The 24,369-nt window shown below is 35.1% G+C and overlaps 1 protein-coding gene across 1 annotated transcript; it reads left to right on the plus strand.

Annotated features, from left to right (window-relative positions):
- The first annotated feature begins 1,792 nt into the window (after positions 1 to 1,792).
- LOC129277607 (ecotropic viral integration site 5 protein homolog) lies at positions 1,793 to 19,948 on the plus strand. Its single transcript, XM_064110046.1, has 7 exons — positions 1,793 to 2,007; positions 5,196 to 5,291; positions 12,551 to 12,700; positions 14,116 to 14,262; positions 15,627 to 15,785; positions 18,151 to 18,297; positions 19,943 to 19,948. The coding sequence occupies exons 2-7, from the start codon at positions 5,220 to 5,222 to the stop codon at positions 19,946 to 19,948; spliced, it is 681 nt and encodes a 226-aa protein (XP_063966116.1). The 5' UTR covers positions 1,793 to 2,007; positions 5,196 to 5,219.
- The last annotated feature ends 4,421 nt before the right edge of the window (positions 19,949 to 24,369 follow it).

Below are 24,369 nucleotides of genomic sequence, written 5' to 3' on the forward strand. Positions count from 1 at the left end.
TGCACTCATCGTAGTTTATATTTGCGATGCAGTGCTCTGATTGACAAGTCACCAAGGATACATACCGCCTTCACTCGGTAATGCGAATTCAAATCACAGTTTTCGAGTGACGTGTGAAAGGTCCGATGATTTTAAAGACAAATTGCAATCATCATTACAATGATGATTCAAGATTCACGTGTGAAAAGGCCCTACATATATTCAGGCTCTGCAGTATCACTGATTCACTGTTTTGTTTACATCACAGAGGGGCTATATTGCTCTGTTTGACATTGCTCCTTTTACAAGTGGACAATTGGAATGTTTGACCATAGCATACTTGGATGAGGTCTGGAGGTCAATTCCATTGACCAAAATCTTAGTTAATCCTTGTATATGTTTGATATGGAGATCTTAGGAATTCCACTATCCAGCTCAAGTGCATGGGTTGGTGCCCTCCCCCTCTCTCTATTTCCATTCCCCCATCACCTACCCCAAATGTAAACCCACCCTATATTGTTGCTGAGTTGGTCTGGTATGTAAATAAGTATTCAATATGAAAGGATAGTGCTTGATACAGTGTAGAAGATGTAGTTTTTGATATAATGTAGAAGATGTAGTTTTTAGTAGGCATGAAATAAACATATTTAGGCTCAAAGGAAGATTCACCCCTCCCCCCCCCCCTATATGCAGACTGATATCACTAATATTTGTAAGTTGGGAACGAGCCCTCGTTATTATTACTGGCTTCATTACTGTATGCGTAGCGTTGTGGCCTAGTGGATCAGTCTCCGGACTTTGAAACAGAGGGTCGTGGGTTGCAAATCCCAGCCATGGCGTAGTTTCCTTCAGCAAGAAATTTATCCACATTGAGCTGCACTCGACCCAGGTGAGGTGAATGGGTACCTGGCAGGAATTTATTCCTTGAAATGCACTGAGCGCTGGAAGGCTGCTTGAGCTACAGCAGGGGTAATAATATCCAAGTCCTTTGGAAGCGCATAGAGACGTTATTTATAATGTGTTATGCGCTATACAATAACTATCTATTATCATTACTTAGCATGAACCACAGTAGAAAAAATGATCCCTATTCTGAAAATACTTATTTTTACACTCTGAGAATGATGTTCTTTGTCTATTTTAGCTTGTCATTTTATTGAAGAAAAATAGTCATGCTTTTGAAATAAACCATTTTTTTTAAAGCAACTGTCATTGATCAATAAAGACCTACATTCCAAGGTAAATATCTCACTCCCGCATTTCATCCCAACCCCAAAGAACCCCAATCCCTCCTTGTAGGTCAGGGCTAATGTCGGCCCCAATGACCCCAGAGTTCAGGCTGGCATCCTCGCCTGCCTCCCGCATCACCACCGGCATCTTGTTCACATCTGCCTAATCGCTACACCCCCGTGATATGTTACCCAGCCGACTCCCAGTCAGTACGGAGCTCTGTGTAATAGGTCTTGCATACTGTTTGCCCACTGATTAGCAGGAGGGAATCCCTGCTATGCAAAATGCCTTGCATCACTGTAGCAGTCCAGTCCATATCCTGCCTTCAGGTTGATCTTGTGTTGGCGTAAGGGACTAGGAATCCTCAAAGGTTGCTTTTAACGCAAACACCAAAGTGTTTGAAGGAAGAGAGAGGGTTAGTGTGTGGTTGTGCAGGTACCCTCCAAGTAAAGCGGGAGAGCTGGATTATACCGCTTGACTGCCTCTGAGGGAAATGCTCTTTGTAATACGAGGGATGATTTATACCTAAACCCTGAAGGAGCATTGTACGCAAGTCGGCTCGGTGTAAATCTGTGTTGGATACTCCATTTGGGACTCACCCCGCAGCCTTTGTAGAGACTGGAATAAATATGCAGGGTGCACGATTATGTATTTAGGTCTTTTAGGATGAATAGATACTGTATATCTCATCAGATTTACATGTACCGTAAGATTGGTGGACGGATGCCTGCCTAGCACACATGAAAAGTGCCTCCCTGGTTTCTGGTTTGTATGTATGGAATATAGGCCTTGTCGAAGGTAAGAATATATCTATAAATCAGGTATAGTAATTAACTTACGATGCAGTATCAATTTTGTGGTTATATAGGTCCTTAAAATAACCTACGTGTAGCCTATATGAGTTGGGTATATTGCATAGCATACAGGTCATAAACTTTGCATGGGATAGCATCTACTATTTAACAGTATATGCTAGGTTGAGTGCACGGGCATTCATTATGACTCAGTTTCTTTAATGAGCCCAATTGACATAATGAGATATGTACACTTTATACTGGAGGCAAAATAATAGGTTGATGCAGAATATCATATTTGATAGTAGGCCTATATGTATATAGAATGCTCACAAAAAATGTATAGAATGGTCACAGATTAAAAATATTGGGACAGAATAATTATTTTCAAGCTCTGCAATAAATGGTTTATTTAGGAGATTCATCTTAAAGGGGTGGTCCAGGCCAGGTTTAATTTATATCTACTAGATAGACTAAAAAAACCTTCTCTTTCCTATACTATATTTTTTTTAAGAAATAAGAGGCACAGTTATTTTTTATTGAATTTTCAATTTTGCCAAAATCATATTCTGGCACGAGTCTGTACGATCCCAGAATGCAATGCGCAGCTTTTTCTGTGACGTAGCATCTCCACTTTGGCTTCGCTGGCTGCTGCTACGAGCGCGAGCGAGCTAGCTAGCTATCGCTCGCACGTATATGCGTATAGATCATCAGCGCCGCATACGTATACGTACGGTATTAGCTACATGTAGTTTTCGACTTGCATTGATTGCGGCCACCGTCGACCCTGTAATTCACAATTTGTTTGTTTCTCGCCGTTTATTTAATAATTTGAACAATTAATATGTCGGGTCCTGCGGGATATGCATTCCAACCAAGGTGGAATGCGGAAGAGTTGGAGAACCGTCGAAGAATAGAAGAAGAAGAGGCGGAGGAAGATCCGATCGTACCGCAGCCAGCGGCCGATCGAGTGGGGAGAAATGACTGGTGTCGGTGCGGGAACTGCCCGGTGATGCCGACGGCCAGAGAGAGCATTTGGTCCTCGCAAACGACTCTACTCGCGTTATATTTGTATATTTTTATGTCAAACTTGTCAGTCCCAATATTGTGAAGCCACTGGGCACATCTCTCTCGATCTCGGATCGGATTTGGTATAGAAAACGCACTTTTATGGTTATTTTCTCCCGGCCTCGCTACATGTGCGCGAAATTTAATTCTTTTTGCCCCAAATAACCGTTACAAGAAATGCTCTTAAAAATCTCTTAAGTCGAGTAAGGAGATAATACTTTTTGAAATGGCTCCTGTAATTGTTTACTACGGGCTAAATATTTTTTGGAGCTGGCCTGGACCACCCCTTTAACAATAGAGAATTGAATAGGGATGATATATTTCTATCATGAATGCAAAATTTGCAAAAAAAAGATTTGATGGTGCATTATGTCAACATCAATGCTTTAGTAATGTTGTAGTGTTTTTTTAAATGATTAATAGGATGTAATGGATTGTTTTTACATGAGCAAAATATAAACTATGGAGACCTCCAAAAGAATAACACTATTAAAGATATCTACCAAAATCCTAATTGGATCAATCTATAAAGCATCAATTGGATACTATCTAGAACTTGAAAATATGAACATACCCAGAAAACAAGATTTACAAAACGGAAATAAACTTGATCAAGGAATCACGGTTGGCAATAATTTTGAGAGGAACGTTTTAAATCTAGGTTAATTGTTACCATACTATACTACCACAGATGCAGGTCTTGATAAAAAAATTCTGATATTGAACAAACCAATAACTGTTAATAGGTAGACATAATGTTCACTGACACATATAAGCACATATGGGCACATTCATTCCAATTGCTTTAAGACCTGGGTACCTGACATGATGTGATTTATTTTGCATATTAGTCATCAATTACTAATCCCATTACCATAATTATTTGATATCTTTTCTTAAAACATACAACCATTTGGGAATCATCCTGGTTTATTTTGTTTTCCAATTTGAAGATTCTACAATGCATACATGGATATGCGAAGAAGAAAATCATTGCGGAGGTCTTTGATATTTAGAATAGGAAATACATATGCTGTACAAACATAAGACATGAAGGCCTGTTCTACGATTCTGTGGTAATTTTAAAGAGTTGGTCTTTTTACCATTCATTCCAAACAATTTTAACCAAAGTACACCATGTATGCAGTACATTTTTAGACCTGCATTTGCAAGTATAATTTTGTCTCAATCAGGATCAACATAATACATGAATATTCTCTCTAGGCTGGAAGAAACATAATTGGATGAGAGATGCTTTTGCATAATGAATCTACCATCCTAGAGTAATGGCATTATGTTTTTACCCCAGGGTCGGGGATGGGCGGGGGGGGGGGGGGTTGTGGATGGGGGTGGGGTGGGTGAACATTCTGAGTTAGCATTGTAGAGACCCTATGCGTTCCTTTATCTACCAGCATGGTTTTATACATTCGTGGTATTGAGAATGTTTTTTTAATACTGGTATGTAATTCAATTTGTCGAAATTCACTTCTCAATATCAATACAAAACATCCTTTGACTACATAGGGATCTGTATTTGCCGCTTACTACGTTGGTATGTAATTTCAACAAAAAGACATTCCTTGAATTTGCACCTTATAAGGCAACTTTCAAAATGTCCTAGTATTTGGGATGTTTACTTCTCCGTTTGATGTATTATTTGTGCAAACTTGTGATTCTCTATCATACATCCCTTTAAGTCAGTCTATTAATTTATTCACTATTTATTTAACAATGTTTTAAGAGGAATCCCTTTCAAAAAGCTGTTTTCCGTTGAGGTCATGTAATACATTTAAAGCAGATAAAATTACAAGATAGTATCCTATAAAAAAAAATTATTATGAAATGAGTCAGAACATTTTTGTAAAACTTAAAAATAGCAACTTAAATTGATGAAATATGTTGAATTGAGGGAAAATAATTGAAAATATATATTTTTTAATATTGAGGCAAAGATTGAATATATTGACTGGGAGGTTCAAAATTGTTCCGAAGTGAAAGGGCTAATTAATGGAGAGTATATTAAAAGGAGGACTCAGTATAGCATTCAGGATAATGTAACTGATTCATTTGTGTTTGATCTGTAAAGAGTTTATTATAGATGATTGCACTTCCTTCACATTGCAGTCCGTTTTGTAGTCTTCCTTGTCAATGGGCAACGCACACAGCGACGATCATCCAGAGTATGAACTCTATTACCAGATCCTCAAAGTCAGGCACCAGGTATACATGTTACATGCCATGATGCGTTCATACATAGCCTCAATATCGTTTCAGATAACATTCTTTCTTATAGTCCATATATGGTACTTAGTAAGTTATGAAGCTAATCACTGGCATATACTTGGGGGCCTTGGGGATACTACCCTCACACCCCCCCCCCAAAAAAAAAAAGTTCCATCAAAAAAGGAAAAAAGATTGACATATGATACTATTTGATTGAATATTATCTCAGAATCTATCACAAAAATAGATTTCATTTTTGAAAGGCCAAATTTTTTTTAGCTTGTTTAATACACCAATAAAGCTAGGATATAGGTGTTTGGGAATGTATAGGAATATACACAAGTTTTTTATACCCATTATTAATAAACAAAATATTTTTTAGAAAGTGTAGAGATAATATGTTTTTTCGCTCTCCAATATTCAAGCATTTTTACCCTGTATTTGTGCATCCCTGGATTCACACTGGGTGTTTTTTTGTACTGTATCTCTTCCTTTTTAATATAATGGAAACAAAATAAATTGAAATTTTAGTCTTTTCTCCCAAGGCATGTTTTTAGAAATCTAAGAAATTGTTAAAATAACTATTTTTATTCATTAGATTCTAGAATGTGATTTATTTAAATCATGTGATTTACCTTTTTCTTATAGCTGCAGTATGATATAAAGTTGTATATGACAATTCATTTAGGTTAATAAACTATAAAATATGCCAAGATTTTGAGGTTATATGTTAAACCATGGTGTGATACTCAAATTTTAATCAATGACTACTACTAACACTCATATCATCATCATCATCATCATATGTCTCTTTGCATCCAACTGTTTGTACCTGTTTGAAACTCTCCTATACATGTAGCATGCCTGGCAGAAGGGTGTATCTACTCTGCATGGATTTCTGAATTGTATCATTGCCTGAGGGTCATATGAAGTTTATGCCGCTTTTTTTTTTAAGAACTCAGGTTATTATCTACACCTAAAGCTATGAATCAACTCTTGAACTTCAAATAGTGCAATTCAGCCTGTCTGATGTTGTGAATTACCAGTGATCTCAAATGGTTACAAAAATCTGATAATTCATATTCTTTACAATGATTGGTGAAAAGCAAAACATGTGATATAGAGTAACGAAGTGTGACGTCATCAATTTTCAAATTTTGCATTTCAGCATTTTTTATACCGTATATTGGTAGAGCATGATGAAATACCACCACTACCAAAATTTGGTGTGAATACATAATTAACCCCATTGAAGTCAATGTATCATTGGCCTGGTTCCTAACTTTTAGAACTGAAATGCAAAAAAAGTTTTTTGTGACGTCATCACTTTGGTACTCTATAAAGCACTTTTCTGCCAGGGTCACTCTATGGCTAATTCAACATGGGCCTGTTTCATAAAACTTGTTATATAATATTAGCAATAATAGTTTTGGAAAAGCTACTGAAATCATTGATCTGGTATGCTGATAGTGAATTTGTTATAGAAATTTTGCATTTGTTTTATAACAAGTCTTTATGAAATGGGAGCCAGACCCAGCACTATTTTTGATGATATAGTGATACCATACAACCGTCAGTTTGAGGTTGGGATCTTGGTGTGATGGTAGCATGTCCGCCCCCCCCTCCTCCATCAGTCACCTGGGAATCAAGTTTGTGAACTTGATGATAGTAGTACAATGTACATGAACATGCATTTACTATACATGCTCCAGTGAGCTTTTCAGTTCATTGAGATGCCAACATTTTATGATATATGACATTCTAAGGAAATTCAGGACTGGTTGTGGCCCAGGTTTCACCAATAATCTACACTAATACCCTTTTTGCTCTCAACTTAAACTACTGTATATATGCAACATTGTATTCAATTTCAAATAATCTGTTTTCCTTAGTCTGTTTCGTTCATCGGCAAACGTCGTAGAGAAGCATCTGAATACAGTGTATACTATCAGGTATGAGTGAGTGGTGGATGATAGCTGATTCAATATTTTGAATTTCAGTCATTTCTTGACGGGGAAAACTCCTTGCTACCAGACTTGAGGGTATTTTTGATTAAGTTTTTTTTTCTGCTTGTTGGCACTGTTTTAGAATGATTGTTCAGCATCAATATGCATAGGGGAGCTTTTGTACTTTGATGGGAGTTGCATGTTTTTTCTTTTCCAAAATTTGCATCCCCCCCCCCCACCTGCACACTCCCCATACTTTGTACCTCATATGCCAATGTAATTGGCATGTAAATATTATGAATATAATTCTCAGAGAATAATCAAATAGTAAACTGAGAAAAAGGCATTGGGAAACAGTGTGTCAGAATTTTGGCAAGGGTAATACATACTGTGCTAATCCTAGTTCAAAATTAATTGGAGGCTAACATTTTTTTTTGGCATTCCTTTGTTTTTTCATTTCTTTAAAAACAAATTAAATGCACCCAATGTGTTCTTGTTCTTTTTCATGGATTTTTGCACCACATTTTTCTTTCTTTCTATTCCTAACTTTGTTATGGCTTAAAAATCAGAAACTTATTACAACTCCACTATTTTCATATTTCATATCTTAATTTTGTTTCTGTTGTTTATTTTCATTGGTATTTTATGGGATGTTCTGTCTTTGTTTTGTGACCACGAGCACAGCATTTGGAACTGTCTGCTTCAGATTTCATCATATTCAGGAGGCGTTTGGCCATGATTTGGCTACTGGATGGGTTTATTACCTTCAGAAAATAATGGAATATCATTCATTTTCAAATTGAAATGGATATATATTTTTACAGAGGTTTTTTATGTGAGTGAATGGATGCAACAAAGAAGAGAGCAAAATAAGGAGGGGGGGGGGGGTAACTTTGAATTATATTTTTCCAAGGTAAAAATATTCTAATTTTATAAATAATATTAACTACATGCAATCATTACCACATATATTTCATTAAGGTTGTGTTGAAGCTTTTTTGTGTGTGGACATTTCCATAAACATCCTTTAAAATGTAAGAATCTATCAAATGCTGTAAAGAATTGTTTTGAAAAGCAATTCTGCCGATAACAATGAGCGTTAAAAAAATGATGGAATGCAACCGAGTTCTCAATTACGATTCCACTATTTGCCATCCATCAGTTTATTACAACATTCAGAGTTGACCTTTACTTGCTAGGTCATACTCACGGTCTGTGATTTGTGGTGGATGGGCTTGAAAATAGATAGAAACAGTGTGGTTGAATGCTCTCCTGAAGTAACCTTGTTTGGTGTTTACTTTTTTTATTTTGGGTTCATGTTTGTACTAAAGCGGCTGTTACATCTGGTATACGTACGGAAAGCCATTTTATCATTTATCAATTTTTCTTGATGTATTAAGAATTGATTAATTGCTGTAATAATAAGTAATAATAAACAGTCATTTTTTTGATAGCCCACATCACGTTTTGATTATAACATCTCTCTGCGCTTCCAAAGGACTTGGATATTATTTGCCCGGCTTTAGCATGGTGGCCATAATTACAGCGCAAATGCATTTCAAGGAATTCATTCTTTCCAGGTACCCATATACATGTACCTCACCTGGGTCAAGCCCAGCATAATATGAGTTGGGGCATCGTGGTCATGTGGTTATGACTCTTGTCTTTCAATGGGTTCGATTCCAAGCCATGGCGTGTTTTCCTTCAAGAAATTCATCCACATTGTGCTGCACTCAACCCAAGTGAGGTGAATGCGTAAACTGGTATGAATTCATTCATTGAAACACAGATCACGTAACAGCTCTGCTAAAGCCAGGGTAATTATGCTGTATTACTGTAGAGCATTCAAGAGATTTCAGATAAAGTGAGTGTTAGGCACTATATTTAAGCAAGTATGATTATTATAATTTCTTGCTAAAGGAAACTGCACCATGGCTGAGATTTGAGGCCACAATACTCCACAATGCTATAAGTTGAAGTTGCCAATTGTTAACAACACAAAATGATTTCTTGATAAAAAGAAATTGATCCTTGATTGTTAGAATTGGATGCTATATGTGAGCACATGCTTTGCTGAAATGTCCAGGGGCCCATAACACGAAGGTTAGCAGTTATGAGATGGCCTATCAGGATCATTGTTGCATGTGCATTTTGCTCAGTAGACTGACTATGAACCAATCAGAATTGTTCTTTCAAATCAACCTTTGTGTTTAGGGGCCAGGTAAGGCATTCCCTTTTGGAAATAGAATGTACCCAGGTCTTCTGACAGTTTTGAGGAAATCACTACAAAAACTGTGGTGATGGTTGGTGTTTATTGGAGGGTTCTGGTGTTAAATATATGGTGTTAGTTCAACACCTATGTGTACTATCACAACACCTTCAGTCGTAGCTTTTTTACCCTTTGGTGTAATGTTCACTGTCTAGGGTGTAATTTTATATGGGTTTGGTTGGTTGGAAAACCAACTGGTTCTTTCCTTTGAAGGATGATAACGATAAAATACCATTATGCTTGTGAATATGACCTCAATTCCATATTTTCTCTTTTAAGTTTTAGACTGCCAGATATCATTGGATTGACATTTTTTTAATTAAAAAAAAATCTATGGTAGACATGCTTCTAAAATCAGATCCATCTATGATCATGTATATTTATCTCGCAGCATAAGTTCTTCAAAAGTTATTTCTGGTTTTTGTCTCACCTGCATAGCAGAGTGAGACTATAGGCGCCGCTTTTCCGACGGCGGCGGCGGCGGCGGCGACGGCGGCGGCGTCAACACCAAATCTTAACCTGAGGTTAAGTTTTTGAAATGACAGCATAACTTAATATGTATATGGACCTAGTTCATGAAACTTGGCCATAAGGTTAATCAAGTATTACTGAACATCCTGCATGAGTTTCACGTCACATGACCAAGGTCAATGGTCATTTAGGGTCAATGAACTTAGACCATGTTGGGGGAATCAACATCAAAATCTTAACCTAAGGTTAAGTTTTTGAAATGTCATCATAACTTAGAAAATATATGGACCTAGTTCATGAAACTTATACATAAGGTTAATCAAGTATCACTGAACATCCTGCATGAGTTTCACGTCACATGACCAAGGTCAATGGTCATTTAGGGTCAATGAACTTTGGCCGAATTGGGGGTATCTGTAGATTTACCATCATAACTTTAAAAGTTTATGGATCTGATTCATGAAACTTGGACATAATAGTAATCAAGTATTACTGAACATCCTGTGCAAGTTTCAGGTCACATGATCAAGGTCAAAGGTCATTTAGGGTCAATGAACTTTGGTCAAATTGGGGTATTTGTTGAATTACCGCCATAACTTTGAAAGTGTGTTGGTCTAGTTCATAAAACTTGGACATAAGAGTAATCAAGTATCACTGAACATCCTTTGCGCATTTTAGGTCACATGACCAAGGTCAAAGGTCAATGAACTTTGGCTTAATGGGGGTATCTGTTGAATTACCATCATAACTTGGAAAGTTGATGGATCTTTCTCTTGAAACTTGGACATAAGAGTAATCAAGTATCACTGAACATCCTGTACGAGTTTCAGGTCACATGATCAAGGTCAAAGGTCATGTAAGGTCAATGAACTTTGGCCACGTTGGGGGTATTTGTTGAATTACCATCATATCTCTATAAGTGTATGGGTCTAGTTCATAAAACGTAGAAATAAGAGTAACCAAGTATCACTGAACATCTTGTGCGAGTTATAGTAGTTTTCAAAATCAGCACTGCTGCTATATTGAATCGCGTGATGCAGGTGAGACGGCCAGAGGCATTCATCTTGTTTATGTATAAATTTCTATTTTGTTGCTTTTATTTTTGTTAAATTAAGACTAGTATGTGCTACTGTATAGATGTTATCTTTATTGCTTTGAATAATTTACATGTTTTGCTTTGTATTTTTGATTGATTGCTTGTCTTATGCATGCTTATTATTCTTCATTCCTGTTTCTTCTTAATACAGTAGCATGTATCTGCATTTCCTATATCAATATAACATCCTTATTTATTCTTTCATTTGGTGTTTTTATCACTAATAATGCATGCATTTTTATGCAAATATTCTTAATCAATTTGAATCCCTGTTGAATGTACGGTATTGGTGTCGTTCATGTTTGGTATAAATTTGTATCTTGCATATTATAATATGACCAACACATGTTTTACAATTTTACATCCATATTCCAAATATATTTTCATGCTCACATTTCATTTCAGTATAAATTCTCTATGAGTGCAGTTAAACTTTTAATTAACGATATAAGATATAAGATAACAATGCTGTTTCAAAATTTTGCTAAGAATATCGGTTAAATGCTCCCCTGTGAAAAAGTCATGCGAAAATTGGAAAAAGAAAAGATGAAATGGAGGGTAACTGAACATCAAATTTTTATCAAGTTCTAAATAAAGCAACCCAGTTTTTCTCTATGTAAATATTAGTCAATCAAGTGCACTTTATTGGTCTTAAGCATTCCATTGGTAGAGCCTTAGTAGAAATCTTGTCAAAACCAAGTGACAAAAAATGTTTGTAGAGGCTAAACAACTATCCTTTAAATGATTGTTGACTTTTCTCTGTTATTGTCCAGTCTGGAATGCTGTTTTACAGCCCAAATTATTGAACTCAAAATGCTTAAAAATTTGAAAGGAAGAAAAAAAACCTTATGAATATTTCTCTCTTATAATTATTGTTCATAGATTCTTAGACCAAAAAATTGTCAAATTTTTGTTGGGACATGGGGGAATGTAAATTAAAATATGGTTATTTACTTATTGCAATTTCCTTCAAGACTTTAATTTTTACAAAATATAAGATAATAATGTTAACATACAGAAAACAAAGTTAAATCAGTTTTTTGTTTGATACCATGTCTTTAATTAATCATTAATATGTTGGATCGCTTTAAAAAGGTTGATTATATTATGAACATGCAATGTAAATAAACCTGGGGTAAAATCATTGTTGAACCCAATAGGAGCAAATGATATAAGAGAGATTGAAACAAAGTTGTAATGATAATCCCAATCAGTTTTCGAAACTGAAGTGGCTACCCTGGGTAAATATACCTTTATTATTATTATTATTATTAATTTGAAACTGAGTTATTAACTAATTTTAAATGTTAGCCAAACATTATAATCAATCACATCTATAGCCACTTTGAAATGCATGCTATAATAATTGCTTTCATTCTTTTCAAAACCATCCATGTAAATTCTCTATTTTATGTTGGGTTTTTATCTCATCTTTTGTTCCCCTCTTACCTTTTTTTTTTACGATGACGATCAGGCTAAGAACGAACAGCCCTCTGCATTGGACAAGGAGGTGGAATCCGTGGTGATGGAACTGCAGGAAGAATTGATCTCAGTCCGATTAAAAGAAGCCGAATCGGCGGAGTCTCTCAAAAGTTTTAGCACCAAGATTGAGAGTCTGGAAAAGGTAGTCCTATAACCAACCCCCATAGAACAGAGACTGACAAGAATTCACAAGTATATGTCAATATGTAATACCCCTTTTGAAAGGGGCTCCACATAGAATGACCACTATCTACTCATCCATTCCCCTTTATTACAGAAAAGTAGAAGAGATGAATGACAAAAATGCACAATTTACAGCAATTTTTAGTGTGTGTACCCACTTGACATAGAATTACTGCTCATTATAGAACTTTGTATTAAAGGCAGTGTCAATGAAAAGATGTAAGAAAGAAAACAAGCATGTAAATTTGTCCTAAAGGGAAAAAAAAGAGTGAAAGTTTATTTAGTTATCTAGCATTTAACCCCTTGATCAAAGAAAGAAATCATGATCAGAACGAAAGCCAAACTCTCACTTTTTGAAATATATATTGTATATATTTATTTCTTAATAGCATGGAATATCACATCTGTAACAAAACAGGATAAACTGATAGGTTGCATAATAAAGGGTACCCATAACTATCGTGATTCATTTCAAAGTCCCTATTCACCTCCACCCATGTATACAATTCTGATATACCAATACATTATTTGTTTTATTTATATTATAGCCTGGAATCGTTACTTTTCTTATGTTTTCCCTTCATTCATCATATTATTTATACACTTTATTATAATTGTTCCCATCCCATCCTTCCCTTCCACTGGGGTTTATCTCACATTAATCAAGTTGTCTTTTTTCTTTGATGATTTTGAAATGATTTGCTATTAATAAGCATGTATCACGCTTAACCTTTTTTACTGATAAACAAAAAACAAATGCTACAGTTTTTAATACTAATCAACATATCCCCACAATGTGTCCCTTAATTCTTTATATTTCAATCCACTGTTACTTGATTATTATTATGTCTAAATTATATTGTTTTATTCTGTGTAAAATATTTTTTCATTTATGACTTTATCCTCAATACAATTTATTGTACATGTACATGTCTCTGTATGGTATATCCAGCGCTTTGTCGTAATGAGTAATATATATATTTACAAATTGATTGTAAATTTCTATATATGGTTCGCCATGTACTTTATTTTACAATCAACTGCGTATGTGCATCTTTCATATTACCAACCTTACGGAATATTTATGAGATATGTGTTCTGATGTATATTCAGTGTTTACTTCCCGATTGAATTTCAGAGCGAAAAACCATTGTTTACATGTATTGTCTCGTAAGAATACATTTGGTTCAGCCGTTTGGTATTAAAATCACATTGTAATTTTTTATGTGATAAATATTCCGTAAGGGTTAGCAGCTCTGTAATTGTGAGCTTCAAAAAATGATTGCTTATTCGGTTGAAATCAGTCATTCATTCGTTCGTTCATTCATCCATCCATTACCTCTCCATCTCTTTCTCTTCCATTCTCTGCTCCAGATTAATCAGAAGTTAAGGAAAGAACCTGGACATTCCATCGCCGCCCTGCAGGATGAGCTGATAGCGGTCAAACTGAGGGAGGCCGAGGCCAACCTCTCTCTTAAAGAACTCAGGGAAAAGGTCAGCGACCTGGAGTCGCACTGGCAGGTAGGTTGGGGTCATCGCACTCTACGGGGTCATTGACCTTTGAAGGTACTTTTATAGGGGGTGTTGCAAGAAATATTTGAAATCCGTTGAAAATTTCTGTTGCTAGTTTACAATTGATTTAACAAGGGAAATTATAGCAAATTGAGCTTTACTTCTTGTTGCAAGATGTGCTCCAGCAATCGATTGCAAATTTGTAATTAATTTCCAGAATTGTGATTTATTTTGGAACACAAAATTAACTTGCAATTGGTCGCAAGTTTCTTGCAACACCCCACTAGGCTTTGCATGAGCTGCTTTAGTTTGCTCGCTCATTTAATGAAGACTTGCTTGACTAAAATTGTTGAAAGATTTTATGGAGGGTAGTATTGAGAAATTCACTCAAACTCCAAGCCTAGGTGAATCAAAAGAATAAAATCAAACAAGTGAAACAGTGATAACTGGAAAATTTTGACAAACATAGATGTAAGAATTGCATGATAAAGCACATTGCCAACAATCTAAAAAGGAAATCCTACCTGAATGTAATGCTTTTTTTATTAAAAAGATTTTTTTTAGAAGCAGGGGAGTGTTTCATGAAAGGACTTGTCAGACGTTTTATCCGACAAGTCACATTTTATCCGACAGTTACCATAGTAACAATGCCTCTCAGCCAATCAAAATCAGGGAAAGATTAAGATCTGACAACTTGTTGGATGATATTGTTGATGAAACTCTCCCCAGATTGGTGAAAAGTGAACAAAGTGCAGTGTAGAAATGAGGTTTAATTCTTTCGATCCATGCCAAGTAGCTGTGATGGAAGGTTCTAGAATCTTGGTCTTTTTTATTTTGAAGAAATACACTTTACATCTAATTGCATCTAATAAATTGCATGAACATTTGCATGATTGCCATAACTAATATCTCTGCCAATTTCTTTCTTTGTCTTCAATTTCTTTATCCTGGCATCATACTCTACATTCTTTCTCCCATCCCACCATCCATCCATCTATGCATTTATCCATCTGTCCTTCCACTATCTATCCATCTATCTATCTGTCTGAATAATGTCTGTCCTTCCATCTTTCCATCTATCTTTCCATCTATCTATCCTTCTGTCTCTCCATCCACCTTTCCATCTATCTACCCATCTATCCACCTTTCTATCCATCCATCCATCTTTCCATTCATTCATCCACCCATTCATCCATCTAACCATCTATCCATCCATCTTTCTGTCCATCCATCTACATGTACATTTTTCCATCCATCCACCTATCCATCCATCCATCCATCATTACATCCATCTATCAATCCATCCATCCATCTATCTATCCATCTATGTGTCTCTCTTTCCATCTGTCCATTCATATTTTACACACCTATAGAGACACCTGGAGAAGGTGACCGGGAAGCAGAAAGGGTCAAACTCAAGACCCACAATCCAACAGATCACGGAGGAGCTAATGTCAGTCAGGTTACGAGAAGCGGACACAGCGGCTGACCTTAAGGAGACACAACAAAGAGTCATGGAACTACAAACACAAGTACTTACAAATCATCAACCATTTAGGGGCGGAGCTTTGCCATAAATTCTTCTATCCAACAAAAATTATGATTTCTTAACCAATAAGCACAACATTGCTGAGGTGTTAAATCCCCATAGTTCAAAATTTCAACAACAAAAAATTAGGGCAGCTCAGAAAAGCTGTGTTTAAAAATTATGGAAATGGAGGTAACCTCATGATATTTGAAAACTGTATCCTAACTCCTGTTGAGAATTCTTTCTAAGCAAAGAAATGGTTGCTTCTTCAAAAGACTTTTTTGAGCTTCCCTAAAGAGAGAGAAAGATTTGACATCCCAGCAATGACATACAATTTCATATGCAAGTGGCATTTTGAATTATGAATTGTTCAGAACAAGAAGAGTGTTAGTCCTGCGTTACTTCACAAAGATGTATCCATGATTTTAGGTTCAAGAGGAAAGTAGTGAACTGGTAGAAAATACTGGATGTATTTGAATCATTTGTATGAAATGAGGGCCAGGATTTTTTTCCATTCATATTCAAACTGCATGGCTATCTCATTTCTAGTCCTTACTAATAAAGTAATCCATTTTATTATGATTTTTTCTTCATTCAGTTATACATGTACATGTATCTTTTTTTAGTCATTCATTGAGAAATACTTTCTATAGATATTTTAGTAACTGTATCTCAATTTCTTGTTTAAGTTTGATATTTTCAGGAAACTTTGTGAGTTTGGTCAAACTCTGTAGAAATGCAAAGCTCTTTTCTTCCCAAGCAATGCCATTGTTCATTTCAAGTCAAATCATGATTTGAATGTTTTTTTTATGGTTGGCATCAGTCTGATTAAAAAGTCTTTAACTTGATCAGCTGGTGAATTAAATGTCTGTCAATTTTAGCACCCTTTTTACGCTCTGTTTTGCAATTAACTTCAAAGGGCATAATTCTGAAATTTGTTCAAATTGTATGTGGTCAGGAAACATTAGTCAAACACTATATAATTGCAAACATCTTTTCTTCTTAAGTAAAGCCATTGTTCATTTCACTTCATATCAAATGATAATTTAAATCTTTAATTTTGTCAGTTGGTGAATTAAATGCCAGTCAATTGTAGTCCCACTTGAACTTCTATGCTTCAATTCGCAATTAACCTCAGCATAATTTCTATTAAACTCTGAAAACTGTATGTGTTCTGCATCTGTTCCATGCTTTTCATAATGGAACAGGTTTATAGTGCTCAATCTAACACAGCTTTATAGTACTACAATACCTTTTCACTGTCTACTGTAATAATATAACTAAGATATCCAATTATTTGACTCAATTGGGATTTCATGAACTTCCCAAGGTTGTATATATGAAAATAGCTTTTCTGCTAAAATGTAGTGAGAAAACTTTTGATTGTTCTTTTTAATTGAATTTGCCATTTTTTGAGAAGCAGACAATATTTTAACATGTTTTTGTGTAGGCATATTAAATGGCATTATAATGGCAAAGTTTGCTTGCATAAATTGTGGTTGTAATATTTCTCTTCACATCATTTTTTGTTGTTGGCATATTAATTGGCATCATCATGGCAAAGTTTGCTTGCATAAATTGTGGTTGTAATATTTCTCTTCACATCATTTTACTCTCAAGAAAGGGATCTGAAGAATATCAGTCTACAGTTTACCTTTTTGCTGTGGTGTCATATGTTTTATATCCTTTCAAAACATTGGTCATTTTTTTTCTATTTCTATTTAGTCAAATCATCCTGAAATTAATTTTTTGATTTTTGTTCATATCAAGAATATTACTGTACTTCATACCTGAGTGAGTACTTGCACCTTTAACTAGTGGCTTCTACAGACTTTGTCATAGATGGCAGTATGAGGCTGATCGTTAAAGAATGGTATCATGTGCAAGTACATACTGTCATCCATAATGCATTTCAAATGAGCCACGAGTTGGAAGTGCTGTCACTAAGGTACAAAATAACTTTCTTGATTGGGCATGACGTGGTCTAGTGGTTCTGACTCTCGCCTTTCAAACAGAGGGTCATGGTTTTGGATCCTAGCCATGTAGCGTTTTTCCTTCAGCAAGAAATTTATCCACACTGTGCTGCACTTGACCCAGGTGAGGTGAATGGGTACCTGGCAGGATTAATTCCTTGAATGCACTGAGCGCTGAAAGGCAGCTCGAGCTAAAGCCAGGATGATAATAATAACAATGCCCCTCGGAATAGATCATTTTTAGATACATGTAGATGGCGCTATTTAAATGCCTATTATTGATATTATTATTATTATTATTGATTGTGAAAATGAGCCAACTCTTATGAAATTACAAATCAGATGAATATCATTCAGAATATTCTTTCTTTTTATTTTTTTTTCTTCATTTTTTAGAACCAAATGACGAGTAACCAGATGAGAAGGATAGAGGAAGAGAGGATAGAAGTCAAACAAGATCTTGAGGCTTGTGAGAAGAGAGAACAAGAACTTCAGAGGCAATTTTACGAGGCTCAGAAAGAACTATGCAAACTAGAAGCAAGGGTAAGAATCAACAATAGTAAACAAATATACCAGGTTTAAGTTCGTCCGAGGCTGGACTGGCATTACTATTTTTCCCGAGGGGTGAAGCCCCGAGGAAAAGATAGTAATTTTGCCAGTACAACCGAGGCTGAATAATTGCCTCTATACTTTTGAAATAAAGGCCTGGTATATTTGTTTTATATCCTACTTTTAATAAGTTAGAACAATAGATCTTGGTAGTTCTTGTACTTGTAGTTCATCCTTTTTAAATCTGAAGCAATATACAGATACTGCACTGCGCTGACTGACCTACTTTTCCTGAAGCCTTTCGCACAGCGAAACGCAGATAAGTTACTGCGCTGCCGTCCCTTTACAGAAACATCTTGCTGACCGGTGCATTCGAGAGATTGCATTGTATTGACATCAATGATGGAATAGTGCACTATTCCATTGACGTCACGGAATAGCAAATTTTCTTTAATGGGCGTTTTGTTTCAATGGCATAGCTAGAATATGCCAAGTCACATGATGCTGTTTCAACCAATCACTATATAAGATTTAATTAATGTAGGATATAACACTTGATAATAATAATAGCCATTTGTATATATGCTTAATCCAATTTATGTGCTGCATACTATTGACCCAACTTTATAGCATGGCTACCCTGATTGGTACTCGAGCATTCAAGGAATTCTTTCCTACCTGGTACCCATTTACAATACTACACCTTGGTGAAAGTTGCAAATGTAGATATAGGCCTTATTCTAAATTAGATAAAAATAAAAATTTTGCAGTAAAGAATCCCTTAGTAAAGATACATGTAGGAGTTATGGTGCATCTTGGGTATTTTTCAATATTTTGGACGATGATGGTAAAGATTCACAAAGAGACCTAAAGTTCAGGGGAGTTCAGGATTATGTTCATTTGCCACTCTCCACCCAGGCGTAGAAACTGGCTACCCGGTAGGAAGGAATTCCTTGAATGCTCGAGCACCTAATCAGGGTTGCTGTGCTAAAGCCGGGGTAATAGTGTGGAGAGCTTAGAAACATTGCAAAGCCCTATATACATGTATATGTTGCATATTATTATTATAATTATTATTAATGAATACAGTGATGTCACAAATCTCCACTAGAAATTTTGATTCTTGCTTCAGAGGTTCTTAAATTTGAATCCTAGCCATGGCACTATTTCCCTCAGCAATTTTATCCACATTGTGCTGCACGCGACCCAGGTGAGGTATATGGGTACCTGGCAGGGATTCTTTCCTTAATACTTGTCCTGTAAGAGACTTGCTAAGCTAAAGCCAGGGTAATAATATCCAGTCAAAGTTCTTTGGATACAACTTAAGATGCAAGATGAGAACATGATATGTGCTATTCAAGTGCAATATATTATTCTTTTTTTATAGTGTTTTATTGATTTCATGATCAGCATAATAACAAGCAAATAAACACAAATAATACTACAAAACAAAACATATCAATAACATTATAATAGTAATTTCTAATAAATACAACTGCCTCAGTCTGTTTTCAGGCCGTGAAGCAGAAGTCTAGCCATATTAAGGTTTTTCTATACCCCTTGTGTAACGATTCTACAAGGAAGTGATATATCATTTGATGGCTTATATTTTTTACATTTTTTGTTTGTTTATTAACAGATCTAGAGTTCTTTTAATGTCTGTAAATATTTGTGTCTCGCCCACCGGAGGTGAAGGCGAGACTTAGGGATCCAAATGTCGTCCGTCCGTCACAAACCTAATGACACATAACTCCACAACTGTAAGTCGATTTCCAACCAAACTTGGATGGTAGATGGACTTGGGGGACCTGCATGTTATGCTGCAGTCAGAGGTCACATGGTAAGGTCAAAGGTCATTTTCAGGTCAACGTTAAAGTTTACATGCAAGACTCTCTTATGACACCTAACTCCGCAACCGTAAGTCGCATTTCATCCAAACTTAGTTGGTAGATGGACTTGGGGGACCTGCATGTTATGCTGCAGTCAGAGGTCACATGGTTAGGTCAAAGGTCAGTTTGAGGTCAACGTTAAAGTTTACATGCAAAACTCTTATGACACCTAACTCCGCAACCGTAAGTTACTTTTCAACAAAACTTGGATGGTAGATGTACTTAGGCGACCTGCATGTTATGCTGCAGTCAGAGGTCACCTGGTAAGGTCAAAGGTCATTTTCAGGTCAACATTAAAGTTTACGTGCAAGGCTCTTATGACAAGTGTTATTCCATCCCAGTCATTTCACAATGAAGTTTCGATATAATTCTCTTGCGTGCCCTCGCAAATCACGATATTTCTGGTCATTTTCATAAGTGGGAGAGACACAAAATTGCTTTTGCCTTGTTATAAACTTGTTTCAATATGTGTCATCATTTTCATAGTTTTTTGTGTACATTAGTGTTTACACTTTCCTTCTATCTGATAAACTCTGCCAATGACATATTTATTTTGTTTGCTATAGTACATTGTGTTCTAGGTTCTTGTTGATATTAATAAAACGACATAAATTTTGAACATTTGTAGGGTTCAGAAGGAGCTATTTATATTAATACCAATAGCATTGCCAATATAAGGCTCTTTAGTAGGCAATGATTATTTTCAATGAAAGAACAAGAGCTTCCAAGATCATGCCATGAGCCAGAGAATGAACTATGTATACACAACACCTGAAAAATGGCATGTTGTGAAATGGTGTGCTCCGTACTCAATTCAGTTCTGTATTGTGAACTAGAACTACCCCCTCTTGTGCCATGACTCAGACAATGATTTCATTTTAGACATTAAGTCAGCTTTCCACTTCATGTATTGAGTACTTAGATGAAATTGTTTTCTATGTGTATTCCTGATCCTACAAGGGATTTTGGAAATCTTCTATAACATCATTTGAAAATATTTTTTCCCTTAGATAACCAACTTTTGGAAAAGATGACATAGTGGGCCTCAGAACTTTGTTGTTATGTTTTTTACCCACTAAAAATTGAAGTAATGAGAATCAGATTCACTCTCTGTTTATATATCTTCATACATTTTTATTCCATTGTACTTGTTGGTAAATGCGTTTGCTGCCCTCTTTTGGCAGAATTCAGTATAATTCTGTACCCTACCTACATCTCCTGTGACTTTGTCAAGTGAAGTGCTCAACTTGATGTTCTCTTAGTTTTCATGAAACAACACATTCACTCGAACACATAAAGGTGTGCTTATTCTTTAATGTGCATGAAATTGAAGGTTTTTTAAAAGAAAAGTACTTGTTATGCTGCTTACATAATTATTACTGTATGAATGTATTGAGTATGGGTAGTGATTTTATGGTGTATTATCATTCAACTGGGCCTGTATTATAGAACCACACTGCTCAGAACGTTGCTGTAGGGGTATTAATCTCATGCAGTGAACTGTAATAAGAGAATCATGAGAATGCAACTGATCACCACACCAACAGATATACTAACTAGTACACAAATAGTATGAAGATTATTCAGGATTCTATGAACAGAGTATAGGCCTAGCCTAAAGAAAAATAGAAAAGGAATGGTAAAATATATTTTCCAGGATTTTCTGAATATTATATCCCTGAGTAGATAAACAAAACTCACATTAATAGAGTTGTTACATGTATGCTTAAACTATTAAAAAAAATATATTTGTACAATATTGATTGTGCCTGAATATGAAGTTACAAGCAGCTATGTAATTGGCAATTTGTCAGTTTGCGAATGTGTACCTACAGTATATTCAAACACTCCAGGTTCCCTGTAATAGCCTAAAGCAAACTTTGATCTTCAAAACGTAAAGATAATAACAATTTGCCCATAATATAAATCTATCAAAGAATCATGTTTTTTCTTCATACTGTCAAAATTTGAAGTTTTAAAGTTAAATAAAGACAAGATGAAAGAGTTTCTTGGACCCCACTTTTTTTTTTATAGTTTCACTGAGATTGTAGGCCTACAGTGTGCACATCCCATGTTTGGCTGAACCTCAAACTTCAAACCTTGACTTTAATATTCTTTGAATCTCTCACTAAATTTGCTCTACAATCAGTCAAAAACTTGTGTTTCTTAGTGTTGATCAATGATGGCAATTCATATATCATTTTATAGCTTAGGATGTCTTTAGGATGACTTATTGTTGATGTTGGTGTTCGGGTGGCAGGTCACAAATCTATCTGACAGTAGAGGGTACGATTTTCATTTTATTTTATTTTAGCTTTTTTTATGATATCAACCGGCAAATTCTAACCTTATATAAATTTCTGACATCAATCTATTGGAAAACCAGTTTCTGACTGTTTGGATGCCATCAGAATCTGGAATTACGAATTTCTGACATGACTCAGATTATTCCTAAATATATATGAAGATAATTTGCTCGTCTTCCAATCGATATGTCATAAAATCCTCCCATTGCATTGCAGTTTTTCAAAAGATTTCTGGGCCCTTTTACACTATGAGCATTTAATTGTAGGGCTGATATTTGTGCATGATTTCATTGGTCATTATGTGTAGTCGATCATTAAAATCAAAATATGATCAATCGCTGGTGTTTGTGTCACAGGGCCTAAGATTGATACTTCACACACTTTTCATCTAGTTTCATCTTGCTTTCATCTGGTGACTTCTAAATTGGAAACTTTCCAAAGATGAAATAAAACCGACAGTCACGTCTATACTTGACGTCAAGTGCCGACAAGATAATGGAGCCCATGTACCTGTTTTTGTGTTTCTTTTTACTTTCAAGTCCCAACAGCCGCTGTTTACAATGTCATTAAGCATATCAGTCTTTATCTTCTTGATACCATTATCACGCCATTGTAAACATGATTCATACTTTGAAGTTGGTTTAATTGCGATATGTGCAGGTGTCAATGTCCATGGATATAATTACTTTATTGGAAATAAATGTCACTTTAAATCAAGATGAATTATCATGGGGACACTTAAAGTAGAAAACTAATTTGAATGTTAACAAAAAGTCGCAAACCACATTCAGTAAACGTTTTACAAAAATACGTATTTAATTTATTCATATGAAGCTTGATATTTAAAGATAAAAAATGAATGAGGATTTTCAAGTATTGTTTTTAAAAATATCTATTGATTTGGCAATAAATGCTTTTTTTTTGCCTGTTACAGTTAGTTGCCTATTTCTATGATTTATTTTTACATGGAACATGTTTTATTGAGCATTGCCTGTTGTACAGTATACTTGTTTCCATTATTCATTTCAAAGATATTGATTTTCAAACAGTTTTCAACAATATTACTTACTATCATGTGGAAATTTTGAATATTTGTTAATTTTTATCAAAATTCTATAAAATGACCTCCATTTTTTCATAATCCTGTAACATGAAAAGATGCCATAAATCTTAAATCAATTTTATTTTTTTCAATATTTTATTAAATATATACATGTACTTACTGTATACATGTTTGGTTTGCCATAGACATAAATTCAATATCAATCATATGATTGATCGTATGAAGCAGAACAATTTGTTTAAAGAAATCAAGGGGGTGAGGAAGAAGCAAATACATAATTGAAAATGAAATTGTTCCGGTCATGTATAATGATTAAGGATTCCTATAATATGATAGGTTTTCATCCTTTTTAATTCAATTTCTTTCTCTTTTTTTTAGAGAGAAAAGAAGGTTTTAGAATAACATAAAGTATACACATGCTCAGTATGAAATTTGGCAATGTTGAATATTATTTGTTTTCATAGTTTGATTTTAAATTTTTGTTGCCAAGTAAAATGAAATATTGTATCATAAATCATTTTTTACATGTCTATGCTATATGATACATGTACGTGTTCCTGATAATTTCTATAAAACTTGGGAATATTTACACGTAGAATTTACATGTCTAAAATCAAAATGCTCCTTTGTATACTAGAATAATCCTTTAATTCCATCTTAGTTCAATATTCATGCCAACTTCCAATCGGCACATAGTAAAACTTATAGTCTGTGGAAGCAACACAAATTTGGAAGAGCATCTTGAATTCGTATAAAGAACATTGAATACCGTCACCTTAATTTTAATGACCTATTGTTCACTAATAAA

The sequence above is a fragment of the Lytechinus pictus genome, chromosome 15 (assembly GCF_037042905.1).
Source record: "Lytechinus pictus isolate F3 Inbred chromosome 15, Lp3.0, whole genome shotgun sequence".
NCBI lineage: Eukaryota > Metazoa > Echinodermata > Echinoidea > Temnopleuroida > Toxopneustidae > Lytechinus > Lytechinus pictus.

Bases quoted from the DNA above. Each gene is read 5' to 3' on its own strand.
- LOC129277607 (XM_064110046.1), top strand. From the start codon at position 5,220: ATGGGCAACGCACACAGCGACGATCATCCAGAGTATGAACTCTATTAC. The intron at 5,292-12,550 runs GTATACATGTTA...GATGACGATCAG, and splicing joins TCCTCAAAGTCAGGCACCAG to GCTAAGAACGAACAGCCCTC. The intron at 12,701-14,115 runs GTAGTCCTATAA...TCTCTGCTCCAG, and splicing joins AGATTGAGAGTCTGGAAAAG to ATTAATCAGAAGTTAAGGAA.